At 43.0% G+C, this 20159-nt stretch overlaps 1 protein-coding gene across 5 annotated transcripts in view; it reads left to right on the forward strand.

Annotated features, from left to right (window-relative positions):
- The window catches only part of SETX (senataxin), a 106669-nt gene that overhangs the window by 65424 nt on the left and 21086 nt on the right, over window positions 1–20159 (forward strand). For all 5 annotated transcript variants that reach the window (XM_027766625.1, XM_006164324.2, XM_006164321.1 and 2 more), the window contains 7 exons: window positions 1463–1564; window positions 1755–1870; window positions 4220–4291; window positions 11858–12007; window positions 13257–13364; window positions 18231–18418; window positions 19293–19385. In XM_027766625.1, coding sequence (XP_027622426.1) covers window positions 1463–1564; window positions 1755–1870; window positions 4220–4291; window positions 11858–12007; window positions 13257–13364; window positions 18231–18418; window positions 19293–19385 — 829 coding nt within the window. The remainder of the gene's footprint in view (window positions 1–1462; window positions 1565–1754; window positions 1871–4219; window positions 4292–11857; window positions 12008–13256; window positions 13365–18230; window positions 18419–19292; window positions 19386–20159) is intronic.

Consider the following 20159-nt stretch of genomic DNA (forward strand, 5'->3'; position numbering starts at 1 on the left):
AAAAACTTAAAATAGAACAAAACAAAAAAAGAAAGATCAGAGTATAGGCGGGTAGAGGTAAATATTGTTTTGTGAAACTTCAGTTGCAAGGTATGTGTGCGAGTATTGGGTTTCAGTAGGACGTGTTCTTCATATTATAGGTCAAGGTTAAAACTTTATGAAAACACTGGTCCCTGCATAGAAGTAAAAATGTGGTAGAGACCTGCCAGGTCTGGGACTCAAACTGTGGTCCACGCATGTGGGAGTCCAGTGCCCTTAACGATCACACCACTTGCTGGCCCCTTGTTTATTTGTTTTTTTAAGAGAGATTTTTGCTTATATGGCGCATGCACTCACTGGAAAGACAGAGACAGAAAGCAAGAAATTACCTCCCAGGAGGGATGGACATACCACAATCCCTTCTCTTCCACAGTCCCTTCTCTTCTCTTCTCGGGATTTTGGGCATGCATGCATATACGCCAGCGTGAGTTTTAAGCCACTGGGTCCAGTACTTGAACCGCTGTTGACTGTATGGGAGTCCATTGACGTAACCATTATTCCATCTGCTGAATCCTGTTTGTTCAGTTAGTTTTTTTTTTTTTTTTCCTATAGGACGTGTGCACTCGCCAGAAAGACAGAGACAGAGACAGAAAGCGAGAAATCACCCCCCAGGGGGGATGGTCATGCCTCAGTCCCTTCTCCATTCTCCTCTCGGGATCTTGGGCACGCATGCACATGTGCCCGGCATGAGTTTAAGCCACCGGGTCCGGGACTCGAACCGTGGTTGGCTACATGGGAGTTCAGCGACATAGCCATTACGCTAACTGCTGGTCCCTAGCCTGTTTATTTTTAAGAGGCTTTCGCCATAGGGCTTGTGTTCTCACTGGAAAGAGACAAATATTGAAAGGGAAAGTGAGAAATCACTCCCCACAGGATGGCCACACTAAAGTCCCTTCTCCATTCTCCTGGGATCCTAAGCACGCGCACATGTGCCTGTCCTGATTTTCAAGCAGCTGGGTCCAGGGCTTGAATCACGGTCGGCCATGTGGAAATCCAGTGATGCCATCTGGTGGCCCTATCAGGTGTCATGTTTGTTTCTGGGTTTTATCTATACCCTTTGTCAGGTTAAAGAGTTAACCTTCTCTTTTTTTGTTTTCCCAAATCTGTTTTTCTGTCAAATGGTCTATAGAGCATAATTTGAAAAGTATTAGTATAATAGAATCTCAGCTCTGCAGTGTCCTCTTCATGTGACCTTGCTAGCCTTTATGAGGTGGAAGTGATTAAGCATTTACTTGTTTAGGATTGTTAGGAAGAATATCTGAATGTCATACAGGAAGTCTAATGTAGGTCATGGTATCTGATTAATAGTTTCATGGTAGTTGCATTCTTTTGTGAATATATTTGCTTAGCAATAGATACTATGTATAGAGATGGTTTATTGGTAGAGCCCTTTTTAATCTTTAAGTGTGATTTTTATCAACAGGAAACTGTGGAGATATAAATTTAGTACGACTGGGTCCAGAAAAGTCTATTAATAATGAGGTCCTAAAATTCAGCTTGGACAGCCAAGTCAACCATAGGATGAGTAAGTAATGAATACAGTACTTGCTAGTGTTCTGTTTTCTTCTGTATGGTAGAAAACGATGGAGCACTGAAGGTAATTGGGGACCCTGGGTGTGGTCTAGCTTTGGGAGCAGAAATCTGCCTTCCCACTGTGTTTGCTGTATTTGTGAGTTTGTTACATTCCATATAATTTCTTATTCTCTTTCTATTAGAGAAAGACTTACCATCTCATGTTCAGGAGATGCATAAAAGGAAGGAGTTTTTAGATCAGCAGCTAGATGAGCTTTCCCGCCAGCGAGCTTTGTGCCGAGGTGGACGAGAAACACAGGTATCGAAACCTCTCTCTCTCTCTCTTTTTTTTTTTTTGACTAGAGGTCACATGTGCTTTTCAGAGAGACAGAGAAAGAAGAGAAAACACCCCCAATGGGGAATGATCATGCAGCAAGCCCTCCTTTTCCATCTCACACGTGCACATTTCTCAAGCCACCGCGTCTGAGACTTAAACTGCTGTTGGCTATGTACAATCCCATTGCCTTAACCACCAGGCCTTGGAGCCTGCCAGTGGTTTTTAATTATTAGTATTTAAGCAATAACTCACAGGTTTATAAACTGGCTGGTGAGTATTGGATGCCATTCTTTTATTTGCGAATGGCATAATTAGTGTATACAAATGTATACTAAAGAGAGACGCCTTCCTGTAGGGATTAGTAAACTTTTTGAAAGGGCAAGGTAGTAAATGCTTAGACTTTGCGGGCCTGTTGTTTCTTTTCCAGCTACTCAACTGCTATTGTAGCACAAAAGCAGCCATAGATAGTCCATAAACAAGTGGATGTGGCTGTTTGCCAATACAATTTTACTTACAGAAACAGATGGTATGTTGAATTTGGCCCAGAGACTGCACTGACTTATGGTAAAGCTATACTGAACATATTAGGTATCTTTCAGTAACAGGTTAAAGAAAGGCAGTTCAAATTAGTTTAGAATAAGAGGGAATTTACTGACTCATGTAGCTGAGTAATGCAGGAGTGGATTAGCTTCAGTGTGGCTGGATGGATCCAGCGGCTCAAATGAGGTATTTCTCTGCCTCTGAGTTTGTGGGTTTTTTTTTTTGGAGACGTTTTCACTTTAGGGTGCGTGCGCTCGCCAGCCAGACAGAGAGACATAGAGAGGGAAAGCAAGAAATCACCCCCCAGGGGTGATGGTCATGCCGCAGTCCCTTCTCCAGTCTCCTCTCGGGATCTTGGGCACGCACGCACACGTGCCCAGCATGAGTTTTAAGCCACCGGGTCCGGGACGCGAACCATGGTCAACTACATGGGAGTCCAGCAATACAGCCATTACGTTAACTGCTGGTTCCCCTGAGCTTGTTTTTGTCTATGTGCTCAGCTCTCCAGGAAGAGATGGGCACCACCACCTCGGGGTTTTCCCGTCTTGGTTTAGAAACCCCATGTGGAGAGGTGGCTTTCCTGGCACTCATATGTTGGTTCCTGTACTCTCAAAAGTACTCTGATTGAATTGACCTCTGGGTGAGCAAACAAGTCTAAACCTTGTTTTTAAGGGAATGAATCCTATGATTTGCCAGGCCTATATTACATGTTCATCACTGCGGCCAGAGGAATGGTTGGGGTGTACTTGACAGTCTCATTTGAACATTTAGAAATTAGTGGAGGAATAATGCTGCAAGTGTTGGAATTCTAAGAAAATAGTACACATATAGTATATCCCAGACGTAACTGAGTCTTACACAGCAGTACAGAGTGTGTCAGGACTTCAGTGGTAAAGAAAGCAAGCTGGGTCAATAATTTGGGTTTTGGAGACACGAGAGAAGTCACTGTTGCCAGTGTTGAAGCTATTACTGTTCCCAGAACCATCAGTACCCTCCATCCCACCATTGCCCAGTTCCTACGCCATGCTGTCAGAGAAGACCTTCAAGCAGCAAGAGTAGAAGATGTCCGACTTATCTAAGAGCAGCATCCCACCAAGATACCGGTGGTAATAGAATTTACAAGGGTGAGAAGCAGCTCCCTAGCTTCCTGTCTTAGATAAAGCCAAGTTCCTGGTACCCAGTCTTGTCCACGTGTGTGAACTCAATACTGTTAGAGGGCAGTGCCTGCGGCTCAGCGCTGACCCGGCCTTCCTCCTGGGGGAAACGGGCACAGCTCGGTGAGCACGTCCACGGCCTTCTCCGAACTGCGCAAATGCAAAGATGAAGGTGTCTTCCTGTGTGTGTCTGCACCTCCCAGAAGACGTTTGGAATGAGTCCATCAGTGTAAGACCATTGAAAAATGCAGCTGTTCTAAATTGTTAAAAAAAGAAAGAAAAACACTTAGCAAGGGAGAAAGAGTTATTACCAGCTGGTACTATCAGTTCATCTAGTCCCAGATCTTTAAAACAGTAGTGTTCCTGCCTAGGAGTTTCCGGAAGTTGTTTTTGTATTTCAAGCAGAAAAACTGAGTTCTGAATGAGCACATTCAGCTTTGGAAAACCATATTATTTAACCTAGATCCTCTTGTTTTCAAACTTCAGAAGTTTAAAAATAAAACACGTTGCCTTCTAAGTTGCCCCCCCCTGCAAAAAAATCATTTTTCATTGGTAAAACAGACTCTTTTGAAATGGGAAAATAGTCCATTAGAAAACATTTTTAAATGGTTAATGATGGTATTCTAATTTTTTCCAGAGACAAGAATTAGATGAAAACATTGCCAGAGTTTCCAAAGAAAGGCAGGAACTTGCTTCTAAAATTAAAGAGGTATGTAGTTCACCCATGGCATTTTCTCAATTTTTTTTCTTTTTAAAATTTAATTATGATGTAGTTCAGGCAACTTATAACTTTTCTCAGTTATATAAGTTCATACATATTTAATTTCAAAAGGATGTGTACAATCACTAGAGGGAGAGAAGCACCTCCAGTGGGGCATGATCACTCCACAGTCCCTTTTCCTCCATGTCTCTGTCCTGTCGGTATCCGGGGCATGCACTCACATGTGCCCAGTAATATTTTCCAGACTACCAGAGCTGGGATGGCCCATCAGGGTTTTATTTTAAAAGAATCATCCATTTTATTTATTATTATATTTTAATTTGACAAGTAACAGAGACAGAAAGGGAGAAAGCAAGCTGCCAGGTCTGAGACTTCAACCATGGTGGGCCATGTGGGAGTTCAGTGCCTTAACCACTCACCACTGCCAGTCCCCGTCAATTTTTTATTTATATATGTGTGTGTGTGTATATGTATGTATGTATATGTATATATGTATGTGTGTATATTTTTATATACATTTATTTATTTTTAAAGAAATTTTTGCTATAGGGCCCGTGTGTTTGCTGGAGAGGCAGAGACAAAGAGACAGAAAGCAAGAAATCAGCCACCCCAGGGAGGTGGTCACACCACAAAACCTCCTCCTCCATTCTCCTCTCAGGATTTTGGGCACACACACTTAGACAAAGCCCAGTGTGAGTTTCAAGATGCTGGGTCTGGAACTTGAACTGCAGGTGGCCCATGAGAGTCCAGTGCCTTAACCACCATACCATCTGCTCACCCCATCAACTATCGTTTTAAAAAAGTTTATGATGCAAAATTGGAAACCTCTACGAAAGTCGAGGAAATGATATAATTACATTTACAGTTAGGTTTTTTTCTTTAACTCTGAGAATTCTTATCACTATCTGGGATTTCTAAGAAAGAGGTGATTATAAATTATCTGAAGTTTTAGGTTTGGGCAGATTAAAAAATATATATGTGTATATATATATTATTATATATATACACATATATATGTGTATATATATGTGTATATATATATTATTATTATTTTCCACTGGATCTAGGACTTGGGCTGTGGTTGACTGTGTGAAAAGACCACACCTTAACCACCACATCACTGGTAGCCCCAGTATGGGTAGATTTTTAAAGTCCCTCTTGTAAGTGCTGTATTTCTTCTTCCTACCACTGCGAGAAATAGTTAGGAAAATTGTCATCAGATCAATGATTAATGAAGAGATACTGTTTTCCCTCTTAATAAGATCATGTATGAGCTTTAGGAAGAGAGCAGCAGCTACAGACTCTCCAGTGCTATAGCCTGGAAACAAGTAGGGTGACAATGGATAGGATGTAGCATAAGAAAGTATAGCACTTCTTTGTGCATTCTTGCTTAGAGCATAAACTCTTTGCTTCATCCTTTCCATGAGAGAGACAGAGAGACCCCCATATATATATATGGGGGTCTCTGTGTGTGTGTGTGTGTGTATATATATATATATATATATATACACACACACACACATATACATATATACATACATGTATATATGTATGTATATATATATAAAACATTCCCAACAAGGTCTTTTTCTTTTTTAATTTGCTAGAGAACATGCGTACTGATTAGAGAAACAGAGGGAGAAAGCGTTCAACAAGGTTTGGCTATACTGCAATTTTTTCTCCATTTCTCTGTCCAGTTAGGTTTTGGACATGCATGTACACATGCCTAACATGTTTTTCAAGCCACCAGGGCCAGGATTCAAACCACACAGTCAGTCATGTGGGATCCAGCTCCCTTAACCACCAGACCATGGGCTGGCCCGCCAACAGGCATAGTCTTGATGCCATAGTCCACCCTCAGCCAACTCCAGATTGTGGGTACACACATGCCTGGTGTACTCAGGTGTTTGAACATGAACCCGAAACCTACTCTTACTGGCTAATCTTGCAAAATGTGGTGTTTTAGCACTGCACAATCCTCCGTATGTGTCTTTGATCTTAACTCTGTAACGTATAGCTTTCCTCAGCATTCTTTGGATATGAAAATACCAGGTAGGCTTTAGACTAAGAGGTGGCTCAGCTAAGCCAGATGTATGGGCTGAGCATCAGAAGGTAGCCCTGATCAACCCTAAGTGGGGTTGGGGTTGGTTAATAGCAACCAGTGATGTGAGTGTTATATGTATTCATACACACACATATATATGTATACATACACACAGTTTTATTTTACTTATTTTTAAATTTTTAAACATTAAAATTAATTTGACTAGAGAAAAATGGGGACGGGTAAGTGAGAAAGCATGCCACCAGGTCTGGGACTCGAACCGTGGTTGGCCGTGTGGGAGTGTCCAGTGCCTTAACCACCACTCTACATGCTGGTCCCTTATTACAATTATAAAATTTGGTGTAAGGGCACATGTGCTCACCAGAGAGAGACACATATACTCAGAGAGAAAGAGAGGGAATGTGAGAAAGCAAGCTGCCAGGTCTGGGACTTAAATTGTGGTCAGCCATGTGGGAGTCCAGTCCTTAACCACTTTGCCACATGCTTGCCTGATGTTAGTGTGTATGTGTGTGTATTTTTTTTTTTTAGAGTTTTTCTTTTAAAGAATTACATATTTATTTTTTATTATTATTACTATCATTATTATTTTCACCTGAGTTTTGCCAGAGAAAGAGAGTGAGAAACCAAGCCGCCAGGCCCAGGACTCGAACCGTGGTCAAACATTGTGTGAATTCCAGTGCTTTAACCATCACGCCACCTGCTGGCCCCGTTAGAGAGATTCTTGCTATAGGGCACATGTGCTCACTGGAAAGACAGAGAGAGAGAGAGAGAGAGAGAGAGAGAGAGAGAGAGAGGCAGAAAGCAAGAAATCATCCCTCACGGGGGCTGGGCACACACGCACCCAAGAGTGAGGTTTTTTTATTTTTGTTGTTTTAACTATTTATTTACTTATTTCATTTTGATCAGAGAGGGATAGAGCAAGTGAGAGAAAGTGAGAAAGCAAGCTGTGAGTTCTGGGACTCCAACCATGGTTGTCCATGTGGGAGTCCAGCACCCTCAACCAGCACGCCACCTGCTGGCCCACCCCAGAGTGAGTTTTGTTTTTGATTTTTTTTTTTTTTTTTTTTTTTTGGGGAGATTTCTCTTATAGGGGGTGGCGCCGAAAGACAGAGACAGAGAGACAGAAAGGCAGACATCACCCCCCAGGGGGAATGGCCACACCACAATCCTTTCTCCATTCTCCTCTCAGGATCTTGGGCACGCACGCACATGCGCCCAGCGTGAGTTTGAGCCACTGGGCCTGGGACTTGAACCGCGATCAGCTACATGGGAGTCCAGTGACATAGCCATTATGCCAACTGCTGGTCCCATCCCACCAGAGTGAGTTTTAAGCTGCTGGGTCCAGGACTCAAAACTATGGTCAACTACAGGGGAGCCTAGCGACATAACCATTACTCCATCCACTGGTCCCAGGTTTTTAAGCTGAGATTTTTCTTTTGAATATAGCCTCCGTGTGTGGCTGTAAACAAATACTGTGCATTTAGTATATATTTATTTATATTAGCAGTTTGTTTAACCTAAAACTTCTGTGAAAGCTTTCTATTAAAATTTTAAACTGAATCCAAAGTTAATTTTCCAAAATGAAAGGAAATGTGCATTGTGCAGCACTGTGCAGTTCAGTTGTTGCTCATCACGGCCACCGGATTACTCGTGCTAGGCAGCTTCCCTGATGAGGCCACTGAGCCCAGAGCTGGCTGAGGGTGCTTTCACTTGGGGACAAGTTCCACCCTCTTGTAAAGCTCACATGTGTACCTGGAAGTCCACTGCTGGATATATCCTATATGCAGAAGTGGGTCACCACCACTATTTAGTAGAAGAAATAGGCAAGTCTCTTAACAACAATACCAGTTACTGGGACTGGCAGGTGGCATGGTGGTTAAAGGTGCTGGACTCCCGCATGGCCGGCTGGGGTTCAAGTCCTGGACCTGGTGGCTCGCTTTCTCACTTTCTTGTTTTTGCTCTCGCTCCGTACCTACCTCTCTGGTCAAATTAAATAAATTTAAATAAAATAATTCTTTAAAAAATAATACCACTTATTTATGTATTTTCTATTTTTTAAATAATTATTTAATTTTATTTATTACTATTATTATTTATTTTAATTCTCTATAGGTGCTCACCAGAGAGAGAGAGAGAGAGAGTCACCAGGTTCAGGACTTTAACCGTGGTCAGCCATTTGGGAGTCTAGTGCCTTAATCACCATGCCACCTCCTGGCCCTAGAATACCAGTAATTTATTTGATCACTACTAAGAGGCATATGCTTTTATTTTCTTTTTTCTTTCTTTTTAAAGAATTATTTCCAGGACTGGGGGGGACCAGCAGTTGGAGTTATGGCTATGTCACCGGACTCCCATATAGTCAACCGCGGTTGAGTCCCAGACCTGGTAACTTAGACTCGCGCCAGGCACATGTGTATGCATGCCCAAGATCCCAAGAGGAGAATGGAGGAGAAGGGATTGTGGTGTGGCCATCCCCCCCTGGGGGGGGATTTCCTTCTTTCTCTCTCTCTCTTTCTGGTGAGTGCACGTGCCCTATAGCAAGCAAAAACCTCTAAAAAAAAATAAATAAATAACGAATTATTTCCAGGACCTGGTGGCTTAAACTCAACACCAAGCACCTGTGCGTTCGTGCCCAAGATTCTAAGAGGAGAATGGAGGAGAAGGGATTGTGGCATGGCCATCCCTCTGGGGGGTGATTTCTCGCTTTCTGTCTCTCTTTTTGTGGTGAACGCACGTACCTTAGAGCAAAAACCTCTCCTCCCCCAGAAAAGAATTATTTCCTTTATTTTATTTATCATTGTTATTTTTAATTTGACCAGAGCGAGACAGAGAGTGAGAGAGCAAGCCACCAGGTCTGGGACTTGAACCATTGTCAGCCATGTGAGAATCCAGTGCCTTTAACTACCACACTACCTGCTGGCCTCTCCTTTTTTTAATTTAATTTTATTTACTCGTTCATTTATTTTAATTTGACCAGAGACACAGAGAGGAAAAGTGAGAAAGCAAGCCACCAGGTTCAGTACTTGAACCGTGGTTGGTCATGTGGGAGTGTCCAGCACCTTAACCACCATGACACTTGCTGGCACCTCTTATTTTTTTTTTTTTTTTTTGGAGAGATTTTAGCTATAGGGCATGTGCGCTCGCCAGACAGAAAGAGACAGAGAGAGATAGAAAGCAAGAAATCACCCCCCAGGGAGGATGGCCACGTCGCAATCCCTTCTCCTCCATTCTCCTCTTGGGATCTTGGGCATGCACGTACACGCGCCTGGTGTGAGTTTTAAGCCACCGGGTCCGGGACGCAAACTGCGATCGACTACATGGGAGTTCAGCGACAGAGCCGTTACGCTAACTGCTCTTTTTTTTTTTTTTTTAAGAGAGATTTTTGCTATAGGGCGCTTGTATTCACAGGAGAGACAGAGAGACTGGAAGTGAAAAATTACTCCTCAGGGGGGACGGCCATGGTGCAATCTCTTCTCCTCCATTCTCTCAGGATCTTGGTCACGCATACATGTGTGCTCGGTGTGAGTTTTAAGCCTCTGGGTCCAGGACTTAAACCTTGGTTGACTATGGTGGGCGTTCCCAGATGTAACCACTTTGCCATCTCCTGGTCCCATGTGGTATATACTTACAAGATGTCGTTCCCAAGGATCAGCTCGTCTGGCTCCATTACATTATACTGCGTTAGGGAAGTACGCAAGGCTGTCTTTCTTACTGTGGAAATAGAGTATTCCTCAGATTTACAGTCATTTTTGTTGATACTAGCATTTATAAAAGAAAAACCATCATTATATACTTAAGAACTAGCAGAAAAATACTTTTTACTATAGGGTGTGTTTTGCTATAGGGTGTGTGCACTTGCCACAGAGAGCGAGAAACTGCAAGGTCACCCTCCAGGGGAAATGGCCCTCTTGCAGTCCCTTCTCTTCCAGTCTCCTCTTGTGATTTTGGACATGCACTCACATGTCCCTGGTGTGATTTTCGTTACTAGATCTGGGAGCTTGTACCACACAGCTGGCCTTAGGGGATCCAGCACCTGAACCTCCATGCCATCTGCTGGCCGGAAAAATACATATTAAAAATAGTTCTGGGGACCAGCAGATGGTGTAATGGCTATGTCGCTGGACTCCATGTAGTCTACTGTGATTTGAGTCTCAGACCTGACGGCTTAAAACTCACTCTGGGGATGTGCGCATGTCCCAAGAGAATGGAGAAGGGATTGTGGCATGGCCGTCCCCCACTTAGGGGTGATTTACTTTCTGTCTCTCTGGTGAGCACATGTGCCCTCTAGCAAAAATCTCCCTGAAAAAAAAAAAAAGAAAAGAAAATATTTCTGATCCTGATTTTACTCAGATAATTTTTAGTTGGTTCACAACTTGGTAGAATTATTTAATTTCAACTTATTTCAGTAGCTGCCTGCGCACATCTGTCTAAAGGAAGGAGTGTAATGTATTTCCACCAAATCAAACCCTGAATGGATTTTCTTGTAATGTGCTTAAACCATTTTCTAAGCCTAGATGGCAAAGCATGGTATTTCTAGTGGTTTCTGATTGTTTTGAATGTCTCTGCTGTCTAGATTTGAGGATTCCTCTTAACTTTTGCTAAATATTTCTTTTTTTTTTATCTTTTTTTTTTTTTTGAGAGGTTTTTGCTATAGGGTACATACATGCACTCGCCAGAGAGACAGAGAGACAGAAAGCGAGAAATAACCCCCCAGGGTGGAAGGCCATGCTACAATCCCTTCTCTTCCATTCTCCTCTCAGGATCTTGGGCACGCACGCACATGCGCCCGGTGTGAGTTTAAGCCACTGGGTCCGGGACTCAAACCGCGGTCAACTGCATGGGAGTCCAGCAACATAGCCATTATGCTAATGCCTGGTCTTGTGAAACAACATATTTAGTAGTGCTCAGGAACCCATATGTTGTTTTTGGTTTGGGGTTAAAAGCATGGAGAACTCTGGAGCAGTTGCATGTCTGAATCCTTCATTTATTCCTTCTGTGCTTCTCAAACAAGTTCAGGTACGACTTTCCCACCACTTCATTATTCGAAAGGATTGTTTGTATTTCCCTCAATAATTTTAGCATACCTTTTAGAACTTTGATCATTTGCCATTAGGACCAGAGTGATCTGGAATAGATAATGCCATTCCGCTCATGGACACAAATCTGCTGTTTTACGCACACTGAGGTATAAAATACTTCACCCCCCAGGGGGGATGGTCATGCCGCAATCCCTTCTCCTCCATTCTCCTCTCGGGATCTTGGGCACGCATGCACACGCGCCCGGCGTGAGTTTTAAGCCACCGGGTCCGGGAAGTGAATCGTGGTCGACTACATGGGAGTCCAGTGACATAGCCATTACGCTAACTGCTGGTTCCCGTAAATATTTCTATAACATAGTTGACAGTGGGTGTTTTATAGTAAAAATAGGCCAGTTATAGTCAAATATTTATGTACAATTGAGTTGATTAACCTTTTTTTTATTCTCTTAGGTTCAGGGACGCCCACAGAAAACACAGAGTATCATCATCTTAGAGTCCCATGTTATCTGCTGCACATTGAGCACAAGTGGTGGCTTACTGCTTGAGTCTGCTTTTCGTGGGCAAGGGGGTGTCCCCTTCAGTTGTGTGATCGTTGATGAGGTCAGTGAGCTGGCGGCTGCATAGTTTTGACTAGACTGTGAGAAGTCCATCTTGATGAATTGTGGCTGCTAAAGTGTTGATAAAATTGGGCTTTTGGCATCTGATTTTTACCTGACATTACATGTATGTTGTTTTTATGTTGGAATATGCTGCTAATGACCCACCATAGTCAAGATTGCTTTTCACGTGTTGGAAACACAGTCTTTAGGGTGGCAGGTTGTTTTAGCAGAATCCCAGCTGAGTGAGCGGCTAGCTCCTGGTGGCCAGATCTGTGGCTGCTTATTGAAACAGTTATCATACGGCTTTGGAGAGCATTGAACCACAATACTTCCAGCTATCTTCCTTTGTTTCTAGTTCATTCACGAACTAGCATTTATTTTGAGTACCTGCTGTTTGCCAGACGGTAAAGTCAGAAGACAAATGAGATGGAGAGTAAGATACTGAGAATGGGTCCAGGAGATCCAAGACCCAGTATCCCCAGAGTAAAGGACAGAAAAGTGGGGGTCATGAAATCTAATAGCTGAGGAAAATGTTATCAAATTGAAGAGAATCTTTATGTATTTATTCTTGAGAGAGAGATTTTTTGCAATAGGGTTTGTGTACTTGTCGGAGAGACAGAGAAGAGTGGGAAATCGCCGTCTGAGGGGTTTGCCACACTGCAGTCTCTCCTCCCCCATTCTCTTCCTGTGATCTTGGTCTCGTTTGCACACGTACCCAGCATGAGTTTCAAGTCTCCAGATCCTGGACTTGAACCGTGGTCAGCCATGTGAGAGTCCAGCAACTTAACCGTAAGCCATCTGCTGGCCTCCAAATTGAAGAGAACCTTCAGCCTGCGATTAAAGTGGCCTACTGTGGAACAAGGAAAAAAGATGGGGGCACACATGTAGATGTGCCTAATGTGATTTCTGAATTTCAAAGACAAAGAACTTTTAAGGAGAGAAAAATGTAGCTCATGCCCAGCAGGACCGAAGAATAACGAAGAACCTTGGACTCAGGCTGGCCCCTCGTGGTCACGGCACCCACAGTGGCTGACTTCACAGTGCATGTTTGTTTTTCTTGTTAAGTTTAGATTTGTTTTGTTGTTGGTTTTCTTTTATTTTCCAGTCAAAGAAAACATTATTGATACTTGGTACAGGAGTGCAGTATTTTTTTAATGGCCAGAACTTTAATGAATTAGATAAACTGTGTGTAGATTAATTAATAGCAAAGGTATAAAGTCTCACTCTTGCTTCTGTACTCTCTTACCAAGGCTGGACAGTCTTGTGAAGTGGAGACTCTTACCCCACTCATCCATCGCTGCAACAAGCTTATCCTCGTGGGAGACCCTAAGCAGCTCCCTCCCACAGTCATTTCTATGGTAAGTTTTTTCATATTCAGTTACTATAAAGCGGGAGGGCCTTTTTTCCCCTCGGAAGGAGAAGGATCTTTCTTGGATTGACTGAGAACAGAGAAGAATGAGAAATATCATCCATGTGTGCATTTTGTGTGTGTGTTTTATCATAGGACATGTGCTCACTGGACAGAGGGGGAGAGGGAAAGTGAGAACTCATCCCTCTGGGGTGATGGCTGCGCTGCAATCTCTTCTCCATTCTCTCAGAAATTTGAGCATGCACATACTCGTGCCCCATGTGATTTTCTTTTCTCTTTTAAAAAACAATTATTTTATTATCACCATTTTTTTTTTTTCGAGAGGTTATTGCTGTGGGGCGCATGTGCTCGCCAGAGAGACAGAGAGGGACAGAAAGCGAGAAATCACTCCCCAGGGGGGATGGCCACGCCATAATCCCTTCTCCTTCATTCTCCTTTTGGTGTCCTGGGCACTCACGCACACACGCCCAGCGTGAGTTTAAGCCACTGGGTCCAGGACTTGAACTGCGGTTGGCTACATAAGAGTTCAGCGACATAGCCATTACACTAACTGCTGGTCCCCTATTGCCACCATTTTTTAGTTTGACCACAGAGAGAGAGGAAAGGAGGGAAAGTGAAAAAACAAGCCACCAACCAGTCTAACACCTGAACTGCAGTTGGATGTGTGGGAGTCCAGTGCATTGACCATGCCTCCTGTCAGCTCCACCCACGTGATTTTTCAAGCTGCTGAGAGTCTGGGGCTTGAGCCACATAGCCAGCACATGGGACTTGGCCGCCTTAATCTCCACACTACCTGCTGGCCCCATTATTATTATCATTATACAATAGAAGCAGGCTTATTGAGGAAAATTCAGAAAATGATTACAAAGTTCATTTCCATAGCACACCTTTCTAGCCACTTATTTCTAGGGGTAATTACTGCAGACAGCTTAACGAGTATTTTTACTGCTTTTGCTGGACTTCTATGTGAGCATTTTAAAATATTTTTGGGTACATATTTAGTGCTAATACAATGCAGACACTCTCCTAGGTGTTGTGATTATAACAATGAAGAAAACAGAAAAAAATTCCTGCCCTCACAGAGTTTATGTTCTCAGGCATCAACAGCAAATAAATTAAGATAATATGGAATATAGTGGTTATAAGGGTTATATACATGTAATGTGTTTGGTTTGGTTTTGTTTAAAGCTGGTGTGTAGAATTGACTCTTTTTGTGATCAGTAAATAGATCCAGGGACATCTTCCTTTGTAAGACTATATAAACATTTGTAACTTTGTGGGAGGGATTCAGATGTTTTTTGGAATTAGGTGTGTTAATTTTATATAAGTCCTTTTTCTGTTTCCATTAAGAGAAGATGTAAAATCAGGTTTTGACCTAACTCTAATTAAACTTTTAGGGGTGTAGACGAAATTGCCAAATGTTTACTAATAGTTATACAAACCTACTTAAAATCACAGATAATATGGAACAAGTAGGGGCCGGCATGTAGTGTGGCTGTTAAGGGAGCTGAACGCCCATATGGCCGGCTGAGGTTCAAGTCCTAGCCCTGGTGGCTTGCTTTCTCACTTTCCCTCTCTCACTCTGTTCTCTGGTCAAATTAAAATAAATAAATAAAGTTAAATAAAGTAATTCTTTTTTTAAAAAAGAATATATAAGAAGTGATACTTTTTTCTTTGCTTTTAGGTTTTTGCCACGAATGTGTGTGCTTGCTAAAGAGAGAGAGAGAGAGAGAGAGAGAGAGAGAGAGAGAGAGAGAAATCACTCCCTAGGGAGAGCTGGCCACAATGTCATCCCTTCTCTTCCATTCTCTTCTCAGAATTTTGGGCACAGATGCAGAGTCATGCCTGCTGTAAATTTCAAGCTGCAGGGTCTGGGATTTGAACCCAAGTCCAGTGCCTTAATCACCATGCCACTTGCTGGCCCAAGAAATAATACCTTTTATTTCCATTCTCAGTTTGTAAAGTAGGTTCATTCAGGCCAGCTGGTGTGATGGTTAAGGTGGCTGGATCCCATGTGGCCAATTGCTCGGTCCAAACCTGGACCTGGCAGCTTGGAAAACATACCATGGTATGCACACGTGGCCGAAATTTGGAGAGGAGAATGCGTTCTCGCTCGCACTCCCTTTCTCAAGAGCACTGTGCCCAAAGCAAATTGGGGGGGTGGGGTGGGGATTCAGTCAAACTTCACACACACACTTGTGGTGCCAGTGTCTTCAGCATTGCCCTTTGCTGATTGCTCATCTTTGTATGGTTTTCAGGGCAAGTTTTTATTTCTAGATTACTTCACATACTGTACTTTTAATTTTTTACCAGAAGATACTTGCCCTTGCCAAACAAAGACAGAGAGAGGGAAGGTGAAAGCAACCCCCATGGAGAATGTTTGCATCACAATCCCTTCTTCATTTCTCTGCCTCCTTTTGGGGTTTTGGAACCCAAACCATGTGGGCGGCCATGTGGGATCCATCTGCCTTCACCATCACACCATGAGCTGGCCTAGGCAGTACCGTCTGAGCTTTTCCATGAGGTTAACATTGAGAGGTATACCCCAACTCTGTGTACATTAAGACAGTTTTCTTCACTTGCCATTTAGGTCACTATTTGTTAGATTGCAGGTAATAACCGATTCTTAAGTTTGTGAAATGAAATTAGTAGGTCTGACTTGATCCTCTACATTTAGCACTTTGAGAACTCCAAATTGTAGATGCTCAGTACATATCAGATGGGTGGATGAAGAAACTGCTCTTTTAAGGGGTTTTTATCAAGTGCGAGGGCATTCGGTATTTCTGTTGTGAGAAATGTCCCAGAAATAATAGTTAAAATGTGTGTTTCATTTCTTTGCTTCCTTTATTACTGACTCTTTCTGGGTGACCTCTGTTAGCATCAAAATAGCTTCAGTTGTGGTCATTAACAAGGTGACATCTCTTTCATAAGAAGTATGTGGGTATTCTAAATAGAAATGCCTCAACTTATATTCAAAATACTGTGCTGATGCTCCTTAACTTAGGATGGACTTATGTCCTCATAAACCCATTTTAAGTTGAAAATATCCCTAGTTAAAAATGCAGTTAATGGGATCAGTAGCTGGTGTAATGGTTACGTCAGTGGATTCCCACATAGTCAATTGTAGTTTGAGTCCTGGACCCTCAGCTTAAAATGCATGCTGGGCGCGTGTGTGTGTTTGCCCAAGATCCTGAAAGGAGAATGGAGGAAAAGGGATGATGGTGTAGCCATTGCTCTAGGGAGTGATTTCTCGCTTTCTGTCTCTGTCTCTCTCTCTCACGTGAGTGCAAAAAAAGAAAAATGCATTTAATATCGTGGCCAATTGCTCGGTCCAAACCTGGACCTGGCAGCTTGGAAAACATACCATGGTATGCACACGTGGCCGAAATTTGGAGAGGAGAATGCGTTCTCGCTCGCACTCCCTTTCTCAAGAGCACTGTGCCCAAAGCAAATTGGGGGGGTGGGGTGGGGATTCAGTCAAACTTCACACACACACTTGTGGTGCCAGTGTCTTCAGCATTGCCCTTTGCTGATTGCTCATCTTTGTATGGTTTTCAGGGCAAGTTTTTATTTCTAGATTACTTCACATACTGTACTTTTAATTTTTTACCAGAAGATACTTGCCCTTGCCAAACAAAGACAGAGAGAGGGAAGGTGAAAGCAACCCCCATGGAGAATGTTTGCATCACAATCCCTTCTTCATTTCTCTGCCTCCTTTTGGGGTTTTGGAACCCAAACCATGTGGGCGGCCATGTGGGATCCATCTGCCTTCACCATCACACCATGAGCTGGCCTAGGCAGTACCGTCTGAGCTTTTCCATGAGGTTAACATTGAGAGGTATACCCCAACTCTGTGTACATTAAGACAGTTTTCTTCACTTGCCATTTAGGTCACTATTTGTTAGATTGCAGGTAATAACCGATTCTTAAGTTTGTGAAATGAAATTAGTAGGTCTGACTTGATCCTCTACATTTAGCACTTTGAGAACTCCAAATTGTAGATGCTCAGTACATATCAGATGGGTGGATGAAGAAACTGCTCTTTTAAGGGGTTTTTATCAAGTGCGAGGGCATTCGGTATTTCTGTTGTGAGAAATGTCCCAGAAATAATAGTTAAAATGTGTGTTTCATTTCTTTGCTTCCTTTATTACTGACTCTTTCTGGGTGACCTCTGTTAGCATCAAAATAGCTTCAGTTGTGGTCATTAACAAGGTGACATCTCTTTCATAAGAAGTATGTGGGTATTCTAAATAGAAATGCCTCAACTTATATTCAAAATACTGTGCTGATGCTCCTTAACTTAGGATGGACTTATGTCCTCATAAACCCATTTTAAGTTGAAAATATCCCTAGTTAAAAATGCAGTTAATGGGATCAGTAGCTGGTGTAATGGTTACGTCAGTGGATTCCCACATAGTCAATTGTAGTTTGAGTCCTGGACCCTCAGCTTAAAATGCATGCTGGGCGCGTGTGTGTGTTTGCCCAAGATCCTGAAAGGAGAATGGAGGAAAAGGGATGATGGTGTAGCCATTGCTCTAGGGAGTGATTTCTCGCTTTCTGTCTCTGTCTCTCTCTCTCACGTGAGTGCAAAAAAAGAAAAATGCATTTAATATCTCAGTAAACTCAGGTTAAAGTTGAAAATGTTTATGTTGAACCACTAACTCAGGGACCCTCTGTACAGGGCCTTCCGAGGGTCAAGTCAGAAACATCTCCTTTCTCTAAACCTGTGCTTGTTGGTAATCTTGTGCCACCTGAATCTTGCGTTGTGCTTATTAGAGCTCGGGAATTGTTTTTGTAATGATGAGAGAAGTATATACGAGTGCTTGGAAGTTGTTGCTTGTTCTTCACCTCTCAGAAAGCACAGGAGTATGGTTATGACCAGTCAATGATGGCTCGCTTCTACAAACTGCTGGAAGAGTACGTGGAGCAGAACACGATCGGCAGGCTGCCCATCTTACAGCTGACCGTTCAGTACAGGATGCACCCAGACATCTGTCTCTTCCCTTCCACTTACGTGTATAACAGAAGCTTGAAGACGAACAGGTGGGTTCCCCCTCACTCGGGAGCCCATTTATTTGCAGGCCTAGCTTACAAGGAATAACCTTTCACTGTGTTCTTAAGTTTTGTCATAAGCATAAATCAGGAAAGTTTTTAACCCTAATTATAAAGGCCACTATGCAGGGCACGTGTGTGTGCGTGCCCAAGGATCCCAAGAGAAGAAAGGAGGAGAAGGGATTGCGGCATGGCCGTTGCCCCGGGGGATGATTTCTCGTTTTCTATCTCTCTGTCTTTCTGGCCAGCGCACATGCCCTCTAGCAAAAGCCTCTCCAAAAAAAAAAGAAAGGAAAAAAAAATTAGATTATACTCTACATCATGTTCTTTAGCTTGCCTTTTTTTCACTTATGAATAACTTGCCAAATTTCAGTTTTTTATTTCATTTACATAGATCACTCTTCGGGATCTTTCTAACCTTAATGAAGGTTAAAAATAAAATGAGTTTTGGGCCCAGCAGTTGGTGTAATGGCTATGGCCGCTAGACTCCTACGTAGTCGACTGTGGTTTGACTCCTGGACCCAGTGGTTTAAACTCACGCTGGATGCGTGTGCGTGCGTGCCCAAGATCCCGAGAGGAGAATGGAGGAGAAGGGATTGCAGCGTGGCCATCCCCCCTGGGGGGTGATTTCTTGCTTTCTGTCTCTGTCTTTCTCTGTCTTTTTGGCGAGTGCACACACCTTCTAGCAAAAACAAATAAATAAAAAAAATAGAATTGGTTTTGTATCTTTCACATGTATACATTTATAAAAGAAGGTCCTTTCTCCTTACTTTTCTCATACCCCTTACTATGCAGAAAAAAATATTCGAAATAGTATTTTCTTATAACTCAACTTATATTCTGAACAGTGGCTGCTTTTTTATAGAGTGACTGAAACCAATCGGTGTTCATCGGATTGGCCATTTCAACCTTACCTTGTGTTTGATGTTGGAGATGGTTCAGAACGACGGGATAATGAGTACGTTTTCTTTCTTCAATCCCCAGAGATGGTCCCCAAATTGTTACATTATTTTTGTCCAGGTTTATGTTACAGATATTTTTTGTACACGTTGCTCTGCCTCCTGCCAGGGCGCGATCCACGTGCACTTGGCTGGGTTGGTAGCGTCTCCTCCACTCTGTGTAACGAGGGTAGGGGGCGGTATTCCCTAACAGTGGTGAATGTGGTGAATGAGCACTTGTGTAGATTCGTGCCAAGATCATGGCAGTGAGGGGCACAGACCGGCCCACTGCGAGGGCATAGTCTTCACCTAGACGAGGGGTTACTCCACTTGGGTTAAGTGCTGTGAGGGGGAGTATAGATTCAGGTCGGCTGATACTTTAAGGATGTTGGATTGTGGACAAGGGAATGTGTTCAGGCAGTCTATACATGACAGCAAAGGTGTAGTGGTGTGCTAGATAGCAGAAATGCCAGAGCCAGCGATGCTCAGAGTGAGCAGAGGAGTAATAGTGTGGACAGGCTTTTGCTACACAGGTTCAAACACTGTCTCCCTTGTGAGTATGAGAAAATATGAATTCCACTTACATGAGGGCTGCAGAGCAAGTGTTGTCCCCCAATGAAAAGCACGTACTAAGATACAGGGTAAAGGGAAGGAGCATTCCTTGAAAAAGTTACCAATGCCGCGGAGGAATCGACTACATTGCAGTGGCTGAGGGATTACAATGGGAAGGTTTTGGGGATGTGTTGGAGTAGAGCAGAGGATTGAGAATTGAGCCCCGAGAGCAGAGAGCGTCG

The sequence above is a fragment of the Tupaia chinensis genome, unplaced genomic scaffold (assembly GCF_000334495.1).
Source record: "Tupaia chinensis unplaced genomic scaffold, TupChi_1.0 Scaffold143602_1, whole genome shotgun sequence".
Taxonomy (NCBI): Eukaryota; Metazoa; Chordata; class Mammalia; order Scandentia; family Tupaiidae; genus Tupaia; species Tupaia belangeri.